The 23,297-nt window shown below is 46.0% G+C and overlaps 1 protein-coding gene across 1 annotated transcript in view; it reads right to left on the reverse strand.

Moving 5' to 3' along the window:
* Positions 1-10,868: 10,868 nt before the first annotated feature.
* The window catches only part of EHD3 (EH-domain containing 3), a 28,552-nt gene continuing 16,123 nt past the window's right edge, over positions 10,869-23,297 (reverse strand). The window contains exons 4-6 of the mRNA XM_008939359.1: positions 14,524-14,936; positions 13,336-13,500; positions 10,869-11,861 (exon numbers count right to left, since the gene is read on the reverse strand). Coding sequence (XP_008937607.1) covers positions 11,334-11,861; positions 13,336-13,500; positions 14,524-14,936 — 1,106 coding nt within the window. The 3' untranslated portion in view covers positions 10,869-11,333. The remainder of the gene's footprint in view (positions 11,862-13,335; positions 13,501-14,523; positions 14,937-23,297) is intronic.

Below are 23,297 nucleotides of genomic sequence, written 5' to 3' on the forward strand. Positions count from 1 at the left end.
GTGTTGGGTTGCTGCTGAGAGCCAGACTGTGTGAAGAAAACAGCCTTAGGAGTACAGGTAGGAAAGAGAAGGGTGGGAAGGAGAAGTAGTATGAGTGATGAGAAAGCATTTGGTGCTGGTTTTGGATACTTTTGATGCTCAGGCAGGAGGGAGCTGCCTGGGTTGCTGTTTCAGCCATGATGTCATTTTTAGAAGATGGCTTTTTGATTCTGGGAGATAATAGGGTTGCAGCATCCACGACTGCTCCTGTTTGTGGCTGGCCTGGTCAGCTGCAGATGTTGAAATTTAATGCTGTAGCATCACTTGTTTTGATCATCTTCTTGAGCACTGAAGAGGGTGTGTGTGGAGAGCCACTGTCAGCTTTCCCAGGTAACAGGGGCAAGAACTTAAACTGTGTTGGGTAACCCTGTGTGTGAGCAGCTGCATGTGGCTCACACGCAGTGAAAAATGAATGTCTGAGAGTCCCCAAAAATGCAAGTCTGTGATCTCTGCCCTGTTGTGTAAGTACTTCTCGCTTCTGTTGTTTACTGTAAGATGAAGTGGTGAAATTTGGCTTAAAGGAAAAGTGATGTGAGACAGTGCCTAGTCTGATTGGAAGAAACGCTGATGTGTGGGCTGCAATCTATTTTGACCTTCAGCCTGTAAAACTATCTTGCCTCTGCACAGAAGGTTTGCAAAACATCACCTTGCTGTGTCATAACCATCCAGACTGAGAAGCTGCAGGGCTCTGTCCCTGCCTTCTCCCTTCCTGGGGGTAGGGACTACATATCAGAGGACAAATGGAGTATTTAAATGTGTTTTTATTTCACTTTCTGGTGCAGGCTGAATTTATGGGTGTTTATTCACCTTTTAATGAAAAGTGATTGGGGGGATCAAATATTAAAACCCTGTGTGGGAATCTGGTGCTCCTGGGGATATTGTGTATCCATTTTTGACGTTGAATTGAGCGTATGCAATGATTTTTCTTTTACCTATGAAGAAGATAGGCTTGTGGAACCAGCAGAAATAGAGGTGCCTGTGAATGCCTGTGGGATGGGGAGGCAGGGGCAGGTAAATCCTTCACCAAAAGCCCCCTTGGTCAACTGACATATACTCTTTTCTCTGATACAGCCTCTTTGGCTCAGGTTCTAGACCCTATTGTCCAACCCCAGTAATGGGGAACGGCAGGTCCAGGAGGTGCGTTGAGGTGATGGGAAGGAGAGGGCTTCCCTTGGAGGCCACCAGGACCCTGAGGCTGCTGCAAACACAGGGCAGTCTGTGCATGAACGATTGTTGTGGATGACTTTGGGATTCATATGAAAACATGGGTCTGATTCTATTCCCCTCTGAATATAGGGTAGGTTGACCATAAACAGAGACAGCCACCCATCTGGTGGCTCCACTCAAGTGTGCATATGCATCCAGATGTATCAGAGGTCATGGCACCCCCAATAAGACAGGTAATGCAGAACTTGTGTCCCTGGAGACTTCAGCTTTTTTTTGTCTGTGCTAGAAACAGTGAGTGTTGCCAAAGGCAGTGTAAAAAGCAGAACTTGAGAGGAAAGTGCAGGGCAGGACCAAAGGTGTGTGTTGAAGCTGATCCAACATCCCTAAGTAGTAAAGGATTCAACATGCTCCTTTCACCTGCTGCCTCAGGTTTCTTGGACCTTTCACATTCAGCAAAATAGAACATGTTTTGCAACATAACACATTTGGGGGAGGAGGAAAAAACCAATATATCTCTCCCTCCTTCCTTTCTGAGATTTTTCGAGAGAGTCAATTTTTATCAAAAAAAAAAAAAAAAAAAAAAAAGGAAAACACCCAACCTAAAACTCAAAACAGGAAACTCTTATCAGCTTGCCAGGAAGCTCTATTGCTCTGTGGAAGTGTTACTCTACGGTCATTGCTACTTTCAGTAGTTGTTTGTGAGTAATTTATGGCTTTAAGATGGGCGTCAATCTTCCACGCAAGCAGGGGAGAGGCCCTAAATCTGGAAAGGGTAGTGTAAGAGTGGAGGGTGGAGGGGAAATACCAAGGAACAGGATTTGTATTATCTTACTACGTATATTTACAATGATAAGATTTTCATTGTCTTCTATGGTAAATTATGATCCTGTTTTTGTTCTGCATTCAGATCAGGAAGCAACAGAACTGTGTCTTCAAAAAATGCACAGGCTTAGTCTTCAGTGGCTGCTGTTCAGCAGAAGTAATCGAGGGACTGGGGATGATACGCAACTTCTTGGCAGGGCACTTTCTAAATTACTGCCTTATGAAATGCTGTGTCCTTGTATTCCAAATGTGTGCAGGTGTCTCTGTGTAAGTCTGGATGTATGTAAATATGTGCATGTCTCTATGCATATATAAAAAGCTATTAAACTTGCCACAGAAGGTTGGCTGGTTCGTTTTCATGCCCCAGTTTTGGTGTGCCCATCTCCAGAGGGCTCATCCAAGCTAAGAAGTAAAACTAACGTTTTAAATTAGTTAAAACTAACGTTCCTCCAAAGTGTCTTTGGATTTTAAAAAAAAGATATTACTACATTGCATACTTTTTATCTGAAAACTCACTGTGTGTGTGTGTGTTCTATGTACAGAGATGAGGACTTTTAATTCAAATCTGCCAGGTAGTTGTGTTGAACGGCACTGGCTCCTCGCCCAGTATTTCCTTTTATTTTGCCTTTTGTCCCCTGGTGTATCTGTGTGAGTGCTTTGTGGATGGCTGTCACCCCTGTAGTCACCCAGCACTACAGCAATCTTTCTAGCAGAGCTGGTTTGTGTCCTGTGAGCTGTACTGGGCAGGCACAATGCAGAGGAGGAGGCCCAGTGCTGCTGCCAGGTGGTTGTTTTGTCACCTTGGCTGCTGACTGAAGTGCTCGCTTATCTCCTGATTTGTGCTGGCAGATCTCTTTTGCATAAAAATAAGAATTAACCTTCTGTCTGGAAAGCTGAGCTTCTGGGCCATGAAAGAAAAAGAGTTTCTTAGTGTGTAACCCATGACTAGACCTCTTAAAGGCAGTTTGGCAGCAGAGTCATGCAGAGAAGCTGGGGTGATGTCCCAGTGAAGGTTGCTGAGTGTCACCAGCAATGCAGAACATGTTTCCATAGGCTCCTGGGCTCTGGCCAGAACTATACCATGGCATGACCAGGCTTGGGGAGTGTGAGGAGCGATGCTTTTTGGGAGCAATGCATTTCTCAGCATGGCTTGGGGTCCCCCTTAGCTGGAGGGATCCCTGGAAACCAATACCAGAGAGGTTAGAGATCTCCATCCTCCTACCTCATAACAGGTAATGAGTGCACTTTGAAACCTGGCTGTGCTTATTGGCCTCTGGTCTGATATCTCTCCCTGAAACAGGTCTATAAATACAGAGATGAAGGATTTTTTCACCCTTCAGTTTTTAAATTATGGTGTTGAATGCAGAGCACTCTGTGCATAGAGGCTCAGCACTTGTGGGAAATGGGGATTGTTCCATGATTGCTTCAAGTCTTTGACCAGGCATAGCTGACACACAGAGGTACAGCGTAGCAACCACCCTCATGTGTAAACCCTCTTTTCTTTTTTAATATGCACTTATCTTTCCGATAGGGCATTTGAAGGCATTTGCCTAAACCCCAGTAAACAGTGTCCTTTTTCTCTCCTTGGACTACGTTCAGTGTTTGCACTTGCACTTTGTTAGGAAGTAAATAGCTATCTGCTGGGGCTGTAAAAATCACTCTTCCTCTCCTTGTACTTTATCTCATCTTCCTGGGCAGAAGTCAAGAGCCTCTTTCTTCCCCCCCCTTCCCTTCCCTCTTGGCTATACAATTGAATACAAGTGATCCAAGGGGTATAATATGCCAGGTATTTTGCACACTCATCTCTGGGGAGCTGATAACAGCAGCCTGCCTCTCCTGGAAATGGCCTCTTGGCCTGCTGGCTCTTGCTGGAGTCAGCAGTTGCTGGTGGGGCCAGGAGGTGGTTGTCTGCCTTGCCCCTCTGGCGAGGGACTTTGGTGCAGGCGAGGAGGTTGCAGCTGATACCCTGAGGCATCTCAAGAATAATTGATGTTGTAAGCCCATGGGCTGCTCCAGCAGCTTAATTGCAAACCTTCAGCCAAGTTGGTGGGGTCCTTGTCAGGCATTTTCTTTGCTGGGGTGGGGGGGAAATGGTGTGTGAACAGGTCTGACCAGCTGTAGAGATGGTGGGAAGTCAAGTCTGAGCAGCCTCCTTCCCCCAGGGGTCTCCAAGTACCTAAGGCAGAGCTCACTAGCCCTGTGCCCACCTGACTTGGGCAGGCTTTCCAGCTCTCATATTCGTGTCTGCGGGGAGAAGCTGGATGAGTCGATGCCCCTCTTTCGGGGAGAGGGGAAGTGCTGCGGCTGGCACGTGCCTCTGGGGCTGTGCCGGTGGCCGGCAGCTCTCAGCAGGAGCGTGCCAGCTCCTGCTCCTAACTGTCCTCCTGAAAGGAAGCGGAGAAAGGCCGCCAGGCCGCCTTTATCTCTGTGCAATGAAGTGAGTGAGGCAGCCCATCGGAAGCAGATTGTTAGAAATATCTGTGACCTTACATGATCCCTACAGAGCTGGGATAGAGGCAGCTGGAAAGGGCGACGTGTCCTTGTTTGTCATGTCAGCAGCTTATCATCTCCTGCTCTGCAGGGCTTGCTTCTCTCCCCTGTGAAGGAGAATCCACGTTTCTTGCTGGGTAGCTGCTCCGCGATGGCCGGACAGACCCGCCCACGGAGGCACGACGTGCTGCTCTACATGCACCAGCCTGCCCTGGCTGCACGGACGTGGAACCTCGGCCAACTTCCAGAAGCTTCCCCCGTCCTCTGGTCCCACCTCTGAACGTCTAGGGCTCCCTTTGTGCTTTTAGCAGCTTCTCCTGAGCACTGGCCTGAAAAGCCACCTCTGGTGTGTTGCTTTGGGACCTGACATGGACTGGCTTTCTCCAGAGGGCTACAGGACAAGTGCCATTTTATAAGGTCTTTACGATGTCAGGGTAAGAACTTTTCTTCCCCTCCTCCCAATGCACAGGTTGGGTAGAGATCTGTACTTCCGCAAAGTCCTAGTGGAAGAGGAAGAAGGTCAGAGAGACATCTTGCAAAGAGGAATTGCTATGAAAAACCACAAAGCCCATAACTGCTCCTTCCAGGCTCTCACAAGAGGTGACACTCTGACCTTGGATCTGTACTGAAATGCTGTCAAGGCTGAGATGATGTGATTCTTCTGGGGTTTGACTGAGTTGTGGTAGAGGATGGGGGGGGGGAAGCAGGGGAACCTGTTCAAATGTGAGCTTTACTGCTTCATAGGTGTGGTCTCTTCTCTGTGCTGTTCTGCTGAAGTGCTACGCCTGAGGCTTGGCAGTCTCCTCTCCAGCATCCCCTCTCCTCATAGACACAGGGAATGTAGCTTGCAAGGCTGGGAAGGTACTGCAGGCAAAGAGCTGGAGCAATTGCATCAGCAGAGCTTAAAGGAAAGTACTGCTGCCAAACCTCACTGCCTTGTCAGCCATCATTCCTGAGAAGTGTTTATGGGGAGGGAAAGAAAAACCACCAAACATCCTACCACCATAAAGGTCACCTGGTTGCACAGACAGCTTTGAGACCATCAGTGGTCCATGGACTATGGTTTGGTTACTGTGGGCCTAGATGTTTACAAGGCATTTGACCCCTTTTGTTGCATAGAGTTGCTGTGTTTGATGCCTACAGCTGGTCAGGCAAGGCACACGTGGCTCTGGTGAGAGCCAACTGCTGGTTACAGAATCTGCTGCCTGCCTTGGGTTGAAGCAGGTTTGAACTGGAGGTTAAAAATGAGGTCCCAGTGTATCATCAGTACTTTACCACAGTGTGTTTTTTGATGAGGGCTCTCTGCGAGACTTGGGGTTGACATTCACTGTTTGCATAACTCCCACTCCATAAAGATCTCTGTCCCTGTATGTGTGAGACATCTCTGGGTAGTAAAGCTCCTTTCTCAATTGCTCCTGCAGTTGGATTATCTGTTGCCTCTGAGCAGCCTACAAAGCTCCAGACTAGCATTGAAGGTCACCTCCTTTCCTCCTTTCCCTTTTCAAGGTTGCTCAATTTCAGAAGGAAGAGTCAAGTTTGCATGGCTTGAAGGAAGAAAGGATTTAGGTGTGCTTCACTACTGTACATTGGTGACTGCCAGTGGGACCCTGGGAAGCTTGTCACCATTTCTTTTTGTGGTTTAGTTTGCAAGCTGTGATTTCTTGGCAGAGAGGATGGTGATTGGGCTGCTTTTATCCCTTTGGCAGGATGAGTCGTCAAAGGTGATGGTATTAATTAGAGAACTAATCTTCCTTTGTGGTAAATGGTGTGAGTTCCCTAGTCTACCAAAGGTTTGCTCCATGCTAGAACTGGATTTGATGGCTGCTAGTTAGCTGTGGTGGGTGCTTAAGCTGCTTATTACCTTTCTGTGTATAGAGAGGAAGCAAAACTTCGAGCTGGCAGAGGAAGAAACTCTCTACTGAGGGATTGGCTCCTTCCATCCTAATCAGGGAGCAATTCTGCGTTTGAGAATTTAACATACCTGTTACTGGTTACATAGCTGGACTCCAGCTACGCAGTTACGGTGCAAACTGGAGATACTCGTGCTGTGCAACACGTAAGCTTTAAAGATGGTTGGATGCAGATAATTCCCCCTTCTGTGTTTTGTGAATGGCTAAAATGGGATAGGCAGAGCAGCAGCAAGCTGCTATTTTCATACCTTTCCACTGTTTTTAGGAAAAAGACTGCTGAAACTGTGTTGAAAACTACTGGTTGAAGGAGGTGAGAGAAGTGGCCAGAGAGCTTTCTCTGGGAGCTGTGCTTCCTTTTGGCCTCAGTGCAGCCATCACCTTATAAGGAGCTTCTGTGATTCTCATCTTGGTGATAAATGGTGGTAGAATGAGTGGTGGGTAAAAGCTATTTAGATTTTTTAGCTGGTATTTGCTTGCAGCAGTTTTGCGAGGCGTAGGCAGAGGAATTCCATGCATATGCCCTTCATTTGTCTGTGCAACGGCACAGGCAAGGAGGACACTATAATCCAGGACCTGTAAATATCTCCCACATCACGTCTTCAGAAGACATTAATGGAGCCCTTGCTGACGCTTGTTTACGTGACACGTAAGCAGCTGGAGAAGCGCCCGATTTAAACCTAGCAACTCGTGCAGTGTTTGAGGCGTTCCTGACCAGAGAAGGGATCAGTGGAATGAGCACGTCGCAGAGAGCGTGTGCTGCGCTCACCAGGCCTTTCTCTCCCTTCAGGCAGAGAGGAATTGTTTCAAAGCATGTCCATCCTGCTTTAAATACTGGCTTTGCTCCTCTATCTGCAGTGCCTGAAGGAGCTGGGAAGCTGCACAGTGATTGACGTGCTTGCACTAGCCTTGAACTTCTCAGCATGCTGAGTTTCCAAACTAAGACTTGTTTTCCCCTACCCTTGCACAGACTGGGAAGAGGAGGGAAAGCTCATACGCACAAGGAAGGAAAGGGAAAAACCAGAAAATAATAGATGCTGCGTTATGAAAACTCCACAAAAATAACTTGGATGTTATAGTCAAGCTGCTCCTCTGGAATAGCTCAATGCTGTTCTCCATGAGTGCTTCCAGATGCCTATCTGTCCAGCTTTGAAGAACTTTTGAGACTAGGAAGGGGTTAAATAATCTATCATGCCCCTTGATTTGCCAAAGCCTAAAATGTGGAGTCACTAAATCCCTCTTCCCACAGCTTGTTGCTATAATAAGAGAAACATTGAGGTAAACAATAGTGGAGGAGGAAGCTATCAGTGCTGCAATTGGTGTAGCATGTTCCAAGGTGAATTCTGGAGAGGCCTGTCCCCAGTTCCTGCGGGGCTTGTAGGAACATTGCCACTCTTTATAAGGTCAAATGGCCCATAACCCCATGTTCCCCAACTAAAAGCTGCTGCCATATGGAGAAAGCATTAAGGCACAACAAGCAGGGCAAGTTAAAAGAACAATTTCCACACCTAAATCTGAATTTCTTTGTTGTGTGAGGTTTGTTGGAACTTAAGATAATGGAAAAACTGATTCTAACCTTTCCTGTTTGATTAAAAATCCCTCTGAATTCCAGCTCACAGAAGTAATTGCCTTTTGCTAAACTATACACCTCCTGTGAAATCTTATTCAGGGGATGTGGTGTAATTACTATCATTCCCTTCAAATAAATGGCAGCAGAGTGTTTTTCATACAATCCGCCTGCCATGTTCCACAGTAGAGAGGACTGAATTTTCAGGAAACCCATATTTTAGCCCATATCGCCTGCAGGTACAGATTTTACTTCTCTAAACCCTTCCCAGAAAGGAAGAAGACCAAATGCAGTTCCTACTCAGAGAGACCTTTTTGTTCTTCTGACCTTGTGGAAGCTCTTGTGTCTGAGGGTGGGTAAGAGAGGCAATGAGAGGCTCAGAGAAGAATGTGAAATGCCTATATTCATGTGATGGAATCCCCCACCCACATACCGGAACAAATGAGTAGGTTCCTCTGTGTAACTTCTGGGGGAAACCTTGCTCAGTTACTGAGAACTGCTCTTGGAAAAAGGAATCCCTGCTGGACAGATAATTGACTTCCCTGAACCCAGGCTGAAGGGCTGCGTGTGGAGCCTGGGCCCTGATGGGCTTGGGAAATCACCCCCTTGCCATAGATGTGAGCAAATGCAGATGCTGGGATGGACCAAAAAGTCGTAACTGGGAAGGGAAAAGGAAGAAAGGGTGGGGTTGTGTGCAGCTGCTGTCTGTGAGCAGGGGATGAAGAAATATGGGTATTTCCATGGCTGTACTGGTGAGACAGGGTTGCATGTATTTTTGTACAGAGAACTTCAGACTGCTTGAGGTTCGTGAGGCTTTTTTTTTTTTTTTTAGTGTTTGTTGTTTAGGTTTGTGTTTTTTTTTTTTTTTTAACTTCCTGAAGAGCTTAGCAAAAGTTAAATGTTCTGGATAAACCTGTCTGAATATGGAGGGCTCTTTGTGAACTGCCTCTCAGGAAACGCAGCCTCTCGGGCTGCTGTCCTGCTTCCTCTCTGCAGCAGCGTGGCCAGTCAAGTGTCACAAGCAAGTGTTGCATTTCACAAGCAACCTGCTGTGTGAGCAACCACTGGAGAACCACGCCTGCGTGGAGTCGGGGCTGATTGGAGGTGCTCTCTTCAGCCTCAGCCTGGAGTCGGATGAATGCAAACTCCATGGAAAGACCTGGACAGCATTAGCAGAGGTGCATACTGCCATGAACTGGAGTAACATTCAGTCTGCTGACTTGTCTCAAACTGTGCATTTATTCTTGTTCTCTACCCACTCTCATCCTGTGCAAATGCACACGGAAACCCAGCCAACCATTACTGCTCACACCCTTTCTGAAGTAACTGCCTTACTCAGCACATCTCGCCGCCCTGCCTGGGACATAACACGGAAAGGAAGGACAACGAAGACAGAAGTAAAATTAGAGACAAGAAGATTTAAGACTAAGGTTTCTTGTGTTCTTTCCAGATCTTGGTCAATCCGTAGCGTTCTCACCTGTGACTGGCAGGACAAAACTCTTTCAGTATGCTCCTTTTCCTAATGCAGCATTTATTTGGCTGTTTCCTCTCCCCTGTGCTGGTGAGCGGTGGGTACAGTTCCACCTGCTCCAGCAAGCACTGAGGCTGTGAGCAGGCTGGCAGAAGAGAAAGGAGACATTGCAGATATTCACCAGTCACTCGGTTGGGCACACCCAAGTCTGGTAGGGCTGATCTGTATGTACACATTTGAGAGTGTGCCAAGGACAATCTCCTTTTTCTGTTGCATGTAGAAATCGACTTTTTTCCTTTTCAGCTGCATTTAATTTTGATATGTAAAGAAACAGACAGATCTGGCCTTTCTTTTTTAATAATGTTTTAGGACCAGGGTACAAAAAAGGTTAATGCATTAATTTTTAAGACAAGTGATAAATGTATTGCAATAAGCACATCCTACATACACAGAATATATTTCTCTATATAATATGAACACAGAGATATAAAATAAGTTATACTTGTCTTGGTTTTTCATCACAGTAGGAGCTCAGCTTATATAAAGTGACAACAGGAATTGGAACAACACGCTGCTCCAAAGCAACAACAAAACCCAGAGGAGTGCCTGCGTGTGTGTGTTTGGGAAACGGAAAAGGAAATGGAGGGATTTCTGCCAAAATTGGGTCTTTAAAACAAAAATTCCATAAAGCGTGAAAGAGGAGAGGAAGGTCTCTTGGCCCAGGGCAGAGGATCTGGAGGGGGTGAGGTGTTACTGTGTGGTGAGGAGGAGGGTGGGTGAAGGCTGTTAACAACTCGTCTGTGTTTGTGGGGGCACAGGCAGGAGGGCAAGCTCTGCCCACTGCAACGCTGTGATCTCTCTGCTCTTACAACGGACCATCTACCTGACCATGTGAGGTTCTCACCCTCACAGTAGGAACAGGACCTAGTGGCTTTCACTGTGCATGATGAAAGTGAACATCCCACTCGCAGGAATGATTGAACACCACCACCATTCAAAGACAAAATGCTGTCATCTGGTTGTGAACTGTTCTGTGAGCCTGGGAGCGGTGCTCTCCCTTCCAATCCACCTGACGTCTGCCTCTAGGGTCCCCTTCTCCTGCTTCTCTTTGGGGGTGGTTCTCTTGGCCATGCCTGTGGAACAAACCTTCCCCAGGGACTGAATGGGAGGTAGAGGTGCTTGGGAATTCTTAGTGTGTGTCCCACAGCAAACAACGAGAAACTCCAAGTGCCCAGTTCAGAGCTGTTTCAAATTTTATTTGGTTGTTTTTTATTTTAAGAACAGGGAAACACTTCTAAAATTTGCATCTAACAGTGAATTGAGTTTCCTAAAATTCTTGACTCTGGGGTTCAGTATCTAGTATTTTAGTGTGGGCTTATATTAATTAGGGAATTAAGGCTGGCCAATAGCTTGGAGACCTTGTGGTTTCCTCTTCACTACCAAGACCTCAGTCTCCTGTAGCTTGTGAGACCCAGTAAACAGCAGAAGGTGCAGCCAAAGCTCAGGAGTGATACTGGCAGTTAACAGGTTTCTATCAGTGCCTATTCCACTCACAAAAAAATGTAGCCCACTTCAGTGGTTTTCTTCTATGCCTGCTTATCAGATTCTCCTAGTCCCCACACTTGTTCTTTACCTTTGTTTTTACAGACTACACATCAGAAAGCAGGGGTGTTACACTGGAAGAGTTAATTGCATATTATCATGAAGGACTGGACTTTTTTGTTCTGCTTGTGGATTTTTTTTTTTCTTTATACAGCAAAATAGGTATAAATCCAAAGGTGACCTCACATCTAAAGGTATAATTTAAGTAAACATGTTTTTCTAGATCTTTTTTCCCCCTTCCCTTTCCCTCTCCCCTGTACCCTTCCTTTCACTCTGTTATTTTCCTTTTGGATGGAGGGAGGAGATGGGAAGGGAGCTCATTTGGCAGCTCGTGACCCTCCAGCTTGACTTTAATGAGATGATTCGCCAAGGCAAACTCCTCATCATCCAGCATGCCATCTTTGTCGATGTCAGCCAGTTTCCAGATCTTGCCCAGCACCGTGTTGGGCAGCTTAGACCTTACCATCTCCTTCTTTGCGTTGGCACCAGTTATTTTGCCATCCACGGGCGAGAGCGTGTAGAAGATCTCGTCATACATGGGCTTGTCCCTGGCCACCACCCACTGGGCATCGTCGATCCCTTCGCCGGCGCCCTCCCCGTAGCCGTGGCCGAAGGGGCCGTGCAAGGTGCCCTCGAAGGCCCCTCCCTTCACCATCTGGGTTGGCCGCTGCGACTCCTCCTGGCGAACCAGCACCATCAGCTGGGCGATGTCATTGGCCAGCATGTCTTCCACCGTCTCCAGCAGCTTGCTCTTCAGAGGCTGGAACTTGCTAAAATCCTGGGCTTGCAACTGGTCCTTAGAGAGGGACAAGAGAGCGAGAGGTGAGCACGTGGCCGCCACGCGCAGCACAGGAGCAGCGCTGCTGCAGAGGAGTGGGGAGCTCTGCAGTCCCTCCTCTCGCTGCCCTGCTCCTCAGCGTGTGATCTGGTCTCCCTGGCTGGCCTTGCTCTTACTTAAATCCTCTTTAAGCCTTTACAGAAAATGATATTCTCAGCTTACAAAGGAGTGCTGACATGGTTCAGACAGGGGAACTGGTCTACTCGAGGGCCCAGAGAATGGCCATATGCAAATAAAACTCCTCCTTTCCAAGCCTCTCCTAGAAGATCAAATTGTTGAAGGCAAACTGGTTGTGCAGCTTTTGCTCTGCGTTCCCTCCCCCTCTGCACTCTAGGAAGGAGGTGCCACTCTGGCAAAAGGTTATTTTACCCACCGCCATAGAATCCCAGAATGTTTTGGACCTTTAAAGGTGGTCATGCAGTGCTTCTTTCAGATGCTATAAGGACAGTAGCACATCTATAAAGAGATGAGCATGCCTTTACAGCATGGCTCAGTTGCTGTGATTTCCACAGCTAAGCAAAAGTGCTTTGAGCAGGGCCTGCAGAGAATTCTCCCCTAAAAACTGCAAAATGACCGTACAGCTTTACCCCTCACCCCCTACTCATGAAATCCACATGACATGCTCCTGCTGGACTGGTCTAGTTAGTTTTGAACACCAAAATGCACATTTTTAATAAGCAGTGAATGGGATCTTCTATTGGATACACTCCAAAGATCTCATTCCCAAGAATTTATGGAAAATATATTTTAAAAAAGAGCAGATGCTGTGTTTTCCATAGGGAACTAGTAATGACTTCAACAGCTAGCAACTCGTAACAGGTTTCTGCTTGGAGTGAAGCCATGCAGCAACACAGCAGTGTCCAACATTGTTTGAATATACAATACAAGGCTCTGATCCAAGGGCCTTTGAAGTCTTTGACTTACATGAACACTAGGTCAGATCTCAGCTCTGCAGAACAGAAAACCTGCTTCTCTGCTTAAACAGAAAAGGGGCTCTAAGTTTTCACAGCCTCCTTTTTCTCTTTCTAGAAACAGAGTGAAGTTGAAGACAGAAAAATACAGCTCTTGAGGAGAACAACATGTATAGGCTTTTCAGGATGTAGCTTTCCTTCTAACATAAATTAGGAATATTCTTAGGTCTGAAAAATCTACAAATGGAACGTGGAATTAAAAATAAAGAAAAAGACAGAAGAACTAATTTGCTGTGAAGTGCTATTCAGGCAAAACTTGAGAAATGAAGGCAGCTGCAGCTTCACATGAGCTCTATGTGCAAAGAATGTTCAAGCCCAAATATAGCCTGCATGTATTTCAAGGCCCATTTCAACAGGCCTTTCCCAGAAGCATCAAAAATCAATGTCTTTGTGGCTTCTGCAGTTACCTTTATGCTCTTTTCTCAGATGTTTGGTGCTCCGGCCAAGGTGCTGCTGCTTACCTGCATCTTTCTCAGATTAGGGAAGTCTCCTGGTGAGATCTGATGCTCCCGTTCAATCCGGGCATAAATCTCTCCCAAGTTGTTAACAAGCTCTTTCTTTTTATTGTCTTTCCCAAACATTGATGGCATTTCCTTCTTTAGGGAACTGATGATGTAGGCGTGGACCTGAAGGGTGTTAAATGACACAGAATGAAGAATTGTTAAAGACCACATCAGAAAATTCTTCTCAGCAGAGAGTATCTGTGCCTAGGACTCAACCTCATCTTGTCTTTCCCTGAAGAGCAAGCTTAGCTCCTCAGCTTGCCTGTGCCTACTGCTGGCTGCTCCAGTGCTAAGTGCTGCTCAGCTGTCTGCTCTGGCTGTGCTGGTGAAAACAGGGCATGAGTCCTGGACATACAGACAGTAACATTTATACATGCTTCCTGGAGGGAGTGGTGGGGGATTTTTTCCTTCCACTGGACATGGCCTGCCAGGGAATAGTCCTTTTCCAGTCCAAACCAAGCATACAGGTTTTGGAGCTCTTTAGACTTTCATGTTTTAGTATGAATGCTAGCCCTTAACTTCTGTGACATTCTGGCTTTTTTTTTTTTTTAAAGATGGACCAAGCACTTTCTCTTGGAAATGGAGAACCTTGCACAGAGAGCTTTTTAGGGATCTTTTGGTCCCTTTTCTCAGTCAATACGGGGTTTCTTCCCTGTGTTCTGAAGGGCGTCATTCAGCTCATTTCAAATACTCAGAGATACAGCATGCTTACTTGTCATTCTTGTGAGTCTTCACCTCCTCTGCATCCATCCAAGCCAGGTATCTCTCTTCCCTGAGAACGCTTAAGGCAAAAAACCCAGATCTTGCCAATTCCTTTGGTGTATAATTCTGACATACTGAATTGGTCCTAATTATCAAGTTACTACCATAGAACAACTGCTTTCCAGATCCTTTCAAGCACTACCTGCTTTCATTTGTGGCATCTTCCTCAGTCTGGCCCATCAGTATTGACACACCAAGCAAAGGAGGTGCTTGTGCCCTTAAAGTGCATAGGAGTAGTATGCTGGGCCAGAGTGAAATGGGATGGAAAGAGAGAGTAGGATCCACCAGCTCTGCAACCCAAACGGGTCACAACCACTTCCCCGTAGCCTGCATACTGTAGCCAGCCCAGCGTGAGCGCCTGGGGCGTCCTGTGCCAACGCTCACCTTGGCCAGCCGTGCTCTCTTGATGAGGTCGTTCAGCTTCCTCAGGGCTGCGTTGCGGGGCAGGCTCTGGATATCCCTGAACAGGTCCTGCTCCTCTGCCTCAAACAACTTGCGGTTGTCGGGGATGAGCAACTGATGGGACCAGAAGGAGCCAATGTACACCCTGATGACCTCAGGAGTGTTGACGATCTTCCCCAGGGACCACATGAGGGCACCGTACACCCGCATCAGCTGCTGAGTCTCTATCTGGTCAGCCTTGTTGAGAACAACTCTCATCTTGTCCTCGTGGTTCTTCAGGGCCTTGATAACTTCAGAGAACTCATCAGAGATGTCCAGCTTGTGTGCATCAAAAAGGAGGATGATGCGGTCGACCCGCTCTGCGAACCACTCCAGTACAGCAGCGAAGTCGTAACCTGCAGGGGGTGGAGGGAAAGCAGAGATGCTCACACGTGGCAGTGAAGAAGCCTACCTGCTGTACCCAAACAATGCCATCAGAGGGTAAGCGTGCAAAGAGGAAGCTTCCCCAGCAGATCAGGGAGCTTGATAAAGGAAACATAAAACATTGTTCCTTGTCCTAAAGAAGGTGGAGATGAGGCACTGTCCTTCACACTGATATGTTCAAGATGTGCACAGTTAAGGATAGCTTTCATCTTCTCCATGTTAAGAGATACCTCAGAGAAGTCTTGAACTTGTGCTAGACATTTGATTGAAATGCATATCATGGAGAAGCTGCTATGTTCAAAGAGTCAGTGAACAGTCTTGCATGTGGCAACAAGAGAGATCTAGTTTCTGAATTACTGGCCATCAGCATAGCCTACAAAGGCTGTAGAAAGATGGATAATAGCAGTACTTGCACCCAGACAGGTTTGAGATGTGTATCTCAACTGCTTAAAAACTCTCAGGTCCTGGTCTAGTTGTGCTAGACCAACCTTGTCCCATCCTATTCAAAACACAGGATGCAAATAACCTGCCTTACCTGTGTAATCACCCTGTCATACCTGCTTCTGTGCACAAAGCAAGCCCATCTGTGTTCACTTTGCTAAGTACCTGATGCTTAGAGGACAGCATTGCTGTGACCACCAGCAGTGGCTCCAGCTACAAACAGCAGGTTCAAGTTCCATGTGCCTCAGCACTAAGGATAATGGATGAAGTGTTAGATCTGGGGCCATCTCTAGGTAGTAGGGAGTATGGTAAACTGTGTGTGTAGAGATGTTTTTAGAACACCAGCAATGGCAGCAACAAAATTATGTCCTTTCTTAGCTCTATGGTATTTTTTTCACCTTCATTAGAGCCTGACTGAGAGACTGGTGCCCTCCCTCTGCTCCGTCATGCTCTCTCCTATGCTGTGCAATATTTGGGTCATCTGTCTTGCCAGAGTGCTGCACTCTGTTAGGAGAGATCAAGACAGAGTACATGCTACTTGCATTCAAATTCTTTAACATGCTATTTTAATCTTGGCTTTCATGAATCAATGAATGTTAATTAGTTCAGTGCTTTTTTCCTCCTTCTACGTTTTTTTCCCTGTCCTCTCCAAAGCCTAGAGGGCAACCACTGCATCCTAGTCCTTATCTCAGAAGGGAGGACTGCTGAGCTTTGATCTTTATTTTTGCCACTGGTTTTTTCTTCCCTGAGACTAAGCAAACTGAGGTGAAATCGTGCCTCTTAAGTCAGGAGTAAAGCCTGTGTGAACTTTCTCATTAGCTGGATAAATTGGTACTGCTTGCCACTCAGAACTTTTCTACAACTGCAAAGTGTTATCACTGGGCAGTGTTTTGCTTTGGTCATTAATAAGTTGCTCCTTAGAAGAAAAGGAGCTGAGGGGAAGTGCTTTTGGATGTGGACAGCTTGCCCTGCGTTTTCGTGGGATCTATGGAAATCATAGATGGAAGAGAGAGATCTTTGTCTCACCAGTGGCCTTCTGCTCGCTTAGGACACCAGTGCCTTCTCTAGCAGCAGCAAGCAATGCTGGGCCCTGGCTCTTGGCTCAGCTACATTTGATGCTGAGAACTTCAGAGAATTCAGTACTGGCTATGACAGAGATCTGCTGAGCATTAAATTGATTATATTGATACCTGTATATCTTGCCCAATCCATGTGTCTGACCTCAGCAACCATCATCACAAGTCAGGCCCTCTTATGATTTAAACAAACTTGGTCCTGTTTGCATTCAGATATTAACAACCTTTTAAACCTTGGATGTTATCACTGTAGAGATCTCACCTCCACAGGTCTAACTGCATCATTTATGCATGGCAACAACTTCCCAAACTCTGCTCAGGAGGCACTGGCAGAGTCAGTGCTGATACCTCATTTCACTTGGACTGGGCTCAGTCTGTAAGCTCCTCCTTTGCAAGCAGGTCAATCAATCTGCAAATGGGGAGACACTCCCATTCCCCCCAGACTTTGCTAAACACAACCTCCCCCCCCCAAAATTAATTTCTGCCTAGGCTGCACTGGAAGTCATCTAACATGGCAGGACAGTTTATTCTTCATACACAGAGCTCCACAGCTTGCTTTTTCATCATGGAAGCAATGAGTCAGGGTGATTTTGTTTGGAGATGTTTGTGCATTTAATCTTGTCAGATCTCACTGACTGGGATGCTTGCTTGTCAAGCTGGCATGTGTTTTAATTGCACCACGACTGCTTCTTCCAGCCTTTTCTTGGGGGGGGGGAAATCAAATGGGAAACAGTCATGCTCTCTAGGGCACCCTGGAATGCTACAGTGGTGTCCTGTCACAGGTCATGTGCATGGCTTCCCTCTGACAGTAGAGGAACAGCCATTGTTAGGCTCTCTGTTGTGTTACTAGGGGCTGGGAAGAGGAGAGGAAAGTGCCTGTACTTGACATTCAGCCTTTTGATTTTGAGTGACCTTAGCCTTTTGATCTCCCTGGGTCTCAGGGTTTGTCCAAAAGTATCTTTAGATGCTTAGCTCTGTTGATTTTATTATGTATCAAGCCTGGATGCACAGTAGCACTTAGAAGATACCTGCTCTGCAAGCCACTTTTCTTATTCATGAACAAAAATGTTGCTCTACTTAACAAGAAAAGTGAATTAATATCTGCCCAGGCCTTTTGTACACTCCCAGCTGCCGCAGTATCATACAGTGACTCCTGAATGTCCCCATGGACTTCACTAAATGTTGAGATTGATTAGCAGACTTTCCTTCCCAGCTTCTCTGCTGCTTCAGTGCTATTCTCCTGACAACTGTCCTGCATATCTCCATTAAAGAGAGAACAAAGCCCTAGGGAGTAACACTTGGTGATGTTTCAGATCAGTCACAACAGCATGGACTTGTCTGCATCTCATGCTGGGACAAGAGCCCAAACCACAGGCTCTTCTTGCATGTCCTGGTTGTTTTGGTGCTTAGGGAGTTTGGTGCAAGTGCATTCTCCTGTACGGAGGTACTTGGAAGGAAAACCAAGGTGTATGATTTTGTTCTGAAGTGGCACAGCACTTTAGAGGAAAATTAGCATGAGTGTTGTATTGTTCTGCAGGTGGGACAGACCTCTGCTCACATCTACCTGGAGGCACTGACTGTGATAGTGTTTTCTCACACAGACAAGTGCCTAGAGAATTAATATGCAGGTGATTCATAGGGTTGACTGCTTAGTTTTGCTTTTAGCATATAAAAGAGTAGGTTGTTATTGGATTTTGATCCAAGTATTTGGATAGCAGGGAGATAGAGTAAAACCTTGAAGGGTAAGTTATTAATAAGATTTTAAATTAATATTTTTATGTTTAGTTTGGAGCTTTCATTTTCAGTGGACTCCTCAACAGCATAAAGAACTCAGGATGTTTTGCCTGGCTCCAGCCAGAGCTGGAGGTGCTCAACACCTGAAAACAGATGAAGCTCATTCTGCGACTAAACCTAAGCATTCTGGCCTCACTTCGGTTTCCTCCCCCTGCCTATTTTTAATTTCACAGATGCAGAGGGTCTGACTCTTTTTTTCTGGCAGTTTATTAGTGTGTGAGCTAAGACCATGAACTGATCCTGACCTACAGTCAAATTAGGAGTTTTCAGAGTGTTCCCTTGCTCATTCCACCACAAATGAGTTATGTCTCTTCACGCTCTCTCTTATGTCTTAATGTTGCTAAGGCCTCTGGTCAAGCAGCCAGTTACTATCTCTGATTTGGCAGCGTGTCAGTGATGGGTGAAGCTATCCACATAACACAGTGCAGTTTGATTGTGAAGTTACAGGGCATTTGGGAAGACATCATCTTGCCAAAACTGTATAAATGCAAAACTATTATTACAGGGATGTTTAGACAGAAATGTAAAGGAGAGAGTTTTCTGTTTGGTAATTTCTGTCTGTGGTTGCACTTGCATTTCTGTTGAAAATACGATGCATATTTAAACGTTGTCTAATATCACTGATGGAGCTTCTTCCACACCCTCCAGATAAGGTGAACGTGAAGAGAAAATTAACCCCAAGCACACAGGAGGACAAGATGAACACAATAATAATTTTTTCTATCAGATGTTTTTTAATGGGACAGAATTCCTTCTGACAGCTTAAAAAAAAAAAAAAAGACTCAACAGATTTAACACAAAGCTGACAAGTCAGCAGGACTGTCAGTGGATTCAGCCTACAGAGAAAATTATCTTCTTGCAGACACCCTGCCACCTAGACTCTGTAAGGCAGACTGGCTTAATGAATGCTTGTCTGTGTGCTACTGAATACCTGGCAGCATGCATTTCACTAAGATCTGGCAGGATTATGCAATTACATTTCTGTCAAGTCAGATCAGGCACGATACAGTTTTTATGCTGACTGTGGGAAGATGGATGATACCTGACCCAGCATAAAATTTGCCCAGCTGTAGCATTTTTAAGGCAATTTAAACCCACAATGAGTATGCATGTATCGGTTCTGTGCTTCTCGCCGCGTAGCTACACTGGTTGGATTTTATTTGTCTGTTTTTTTCTTGTCTGATAGAAAGCACACTACTGGATTTCCTGTCTTAGGGAACTGTGGCCACAGACCCTGTGGTACCAGAGTTCAGGTGGGATGGAATGAGAATAGAAAGATCAAGAAATGCTGAAAAACCCAAAGCTGCTGCTTGGCACCACACATTTCCCAGCTTGCTGTCACTAGCGCTTTAAATTGTGCAATTAGCAATTCACGATTAACGAGCAGAATTTTTGTCACTGGGAGCTCCCTCCTCATCCTTCTAAAGCTGGTGTTATCTAGAGATTGAAAATTCACTAGATAGGGGCAGAGATTTATGGCTGTGTCCCTCTTTGTTAGCTGAGAGATTGGCTCTGTCTGAGGACAGCGTCAGAAGTTGGGACAGCTGGCACAGCAAACACTGACTACCTAGAGCGGGAGCAGCTCTTGGACACGAAACAAATGCCTATTCCTGGGAGCTAATGACTTGATCCAAGTTTTCAAATTGAATAAGAGGGTTTGGAGGCTTAGTCTAACTGGTCACAGTGATGTCCTGCCTGAAAGGCCTTCAAAGTCCAGGGAAGAAGGCTACGTTGTGGCAAAACAAGCAGGCAATCTACACTGGAAGGGGAGAATATGCCAGGAGGGGCAGGTGTTCCTCAAGTGTGACAGATGGCTGTAAGCAAAGGAGAAGGAAGGTGACATGATGGTCAAAAGAAGATGATGAGAGTAGGGAAGGGAGGGGGAACTGACGCATCCCTTCAAGCACACGCAAAGTGAGAAGCAGGGTGGGTGGCTGTTTTGAGACCCAAGGAGGGATGGCACAGTGGAAAGAGGAAGGTGCTAGGGAAGAGATGAAAACAGTTGGAGACTGGGTGGAAGAACAGTGATTTGGACAAATTTTTCTCAAGGTGAGGAGCTGGTGGTGCCAGCAAGGAAAGCACAGAAGGGAAGATGAGAAGTGAGGGATGGATACTGGATATACCTCACTGCAGCTCATCCTAAGCCATTTTCGTGAAAAGCTGCCATACTCCTCTCTGTATGTGGCTGTCTTCCAAGGGGATATAAAGAGATTCCTGTAACATCTGTAGGTGTGTCAGGAAGTAGATGCAAGTCCTTCAGGATTAAAAGATTTCTATGAATGTTATATGTCATAATTTCTAGAGCAGGCCTCAGCCTGCCGATTGCTTCTGCCTTTGCCTATACTCAAAGAAATAATTTCTCCTGGAGCTGCTGATTCACAGCACTAGGAACTACATCCTCCAGCCAGTGCTCTGCATTTCTTCCCCCACAGTACCAAGAACCAATGGAAATGTAACGTGTTTTGGGAGACTTAAAGGTTTCCAAAGCAAAGGCAAAAGGACTCAAAGCACAGCACATCTGCTTATATTCCTAGCTAGGAAGGATGGGCAGGAGTCAGATCTCCAGTGCTAACCATGACATGAAGCAGTACCTGAAGTTGCTGAGTGTTGGTTTGCTCTCATGCTGTTTACTGCAAAGGTTTCAGGCTTGGGTAGGGACCCGGAGCCTGACAGGGCTCTTGCTTTATGTCAGTGAAAATTGAGTAAAACCTTACTAGGCATGTTCAAATGCACTGAGTGGAGTAAAACTGACAGAACATTGTCCAGAGTAAAGTTCCTTCCGACAGTCTGTTTAGCTTCAGTGTACACAGAGCAGAACTTGTCCCCTCTACCCTTTACCTGTCTCTATCTTTGCTGTTTGTGACAGACAGGCTGAGTGTTTTCTGGTACTTGGTCTGATCCTGAAAACAGGTCGTAGCCAGATTTTGAGACCTCAGAATATAGATCGAGTTCTCCAGAGAGGTCAGTGCACAGCACTGCTCATGCATAGCTGGAATTCCAAGGATTTGGGTTTTTTTACTATAGCGTCCAAACACAAACTGAATTCTTCCAGTATACATAGTTTAAATCTGGGGAGAAACTTAGAAAATCTGGCCTGAAATGGCCATCAGTAACTGACAGCTGCTACCAGTTACTAGGAAACACAGCCCTTCTCCATTGTTACTCAGGATGCTGAAAGAACACGTGATGGGCATAAATAATGCAAATTGATGAGATACTGATGGGCATCTTTCCTTGATGAAATAAGATACGTAGGACATTTCTGGAGTGCACAGTGGACAACAGAATGCGCAAATTGAACAGCTGTTCTAAAAATTCAGACTTGTTTAACACAAATTAAGTGCCTGCTGTATGTCAGCAAGAATAATAAAAAAAAAAAAGCACAGTCTCTTCTATCTGTGCAACTATTTAATTTCAGTTCCTGTGCTTTTTTTTTTTATTCCTCTTCCAGTTCTGTAACTGAAAAATATAGCTGTATTTCTAACTCTTGTTATGAAGGCAGGTCTTTACCCTCCCCCTGAACAAAATCATGGGTTTGTCTTTCCAAAACCTGAGTAAAAGAGTGTTTGTCTGCATGCTCCTTTTAGGTCAGAAGACTTAGGCTCATGGCTTCACATATTTCTACAAATAAAAAGGATAACTGTGTAGATTTTCTGCTCAGTTTTGTGTTGCTCTTGGAGGAAGCACGGAACTGTGTGACTGTAGGAGCTGAGCCCTTCAGTGGAAGAGTGTTTGGAAGACTGTGATAAAGTTGGGTAAGCTGGCAGGAGCAGTTACTACATGGCAGTAATGGAGGTGAACTGGGAAGTCAAAACTAACCAGTGCACTTTCACCCTCCCAGGCAGAGTGAAACATAAAATATAAGCAAACATCACCAGCGGGGAGTATTATAGCAAATATTTGAAATACCTTCCTTTTAGAGGCTGTCAGGGTGGATGCTTTCAGTTGTATATCATGCTGTTGCTAGCACACATGACAAAACTCTTTGGAAAAAATATTTTCTTGTTGCCATTGTACCCTAAACAACACTGCATGAAGTAGGAGAACATCAATTCCCTGGGTGTTTGCTTCTCCCTTCCAAGCACAGCTATTTGAGACACAGGCAGCGTGAGAGCTCTGCACTGCCCAAGACTGTTGCCATTAGCATTTTTCTGCTCACTGTTAGGCTGGTGAGTGACTAAATCTCCCTGTGCTGAAGCTGCTGGACATTGGGGAATTCTTTCTACTCGGCAGACACAGCAAGGCTAGTGTGGGGGGTATTTTTTTGTTTGTTTGTTTGTTTGTTTTTTTCCCTTGGCTATGGGCTGCCTGGGCTGCACTGCAGCCAGCAGAATGGAGCTGGGTGGAAGGCTGGAACAAGGCTGGAATAGTGCATACTGGAAAGAAGGCTGATGGGGAATGATGCTGGCTCCTGGCTAGCATCTTGTGCTTGCTGCTGATGTGGGAAAGGGAGGAGGCAACATATGTAGGGTGCAGATGAACTAAGTGTTGAGAATATATTTAGGAAGTACTACCCTGAAAGCAGACCTGGTGAGCTCAGGGCAGGTGGAGGTGGAGACTGTGGGTTAGCAGAGCGTGTAAGGCTCAGCCCCCAGGGGCTGAAGTGCAGGAGCTGCTGTTACCAGATGGCTCCATTAGCATGGCAGGCTGTTCAGGATGACAAATTATGAGGAAGTCCTAACTCCTGCCCTGGTTCTGCTGTACTGCATGACCTGACCTGTGGTCCTCTCCCTTTCTCCTCATTTATTTCAGTACGGTCCTTCCTTTCTCATCTTCCCTCCCAGCAGGATGGCCTGGGCTCGTTATGTGACACCAGAACAGTGTTCTGCAAATGAATAGCATCCATATTATTATAAAATTGTCAAGGCAGCCAAAACTGTGCTGCTTTGCTACAAATACCTCCCCATGACCATCTCTGCAGCCTGCTGTTGCCTCATGCTCAGATGGAAACAATGAAATTGAGGAGGACACAGCGAGGGACAAGGCAATGTGATGACCAGCTCTGTACATGTGGACATAGTA

This window comes from Merops nubicus, unplaced genomic scaffold, assembly GCF_000691845.1.
Source record: "Merops nubicus isolate BGI_N331 unplaced genomic scaffold, ASM69184v1 scaffold35704, whole genome shotgun sequence".
NCBI lineage: Eukaryota > Metazoa > Chordata > Aves > Coraciiformes > Meropidae > Merops > Merops nubicus.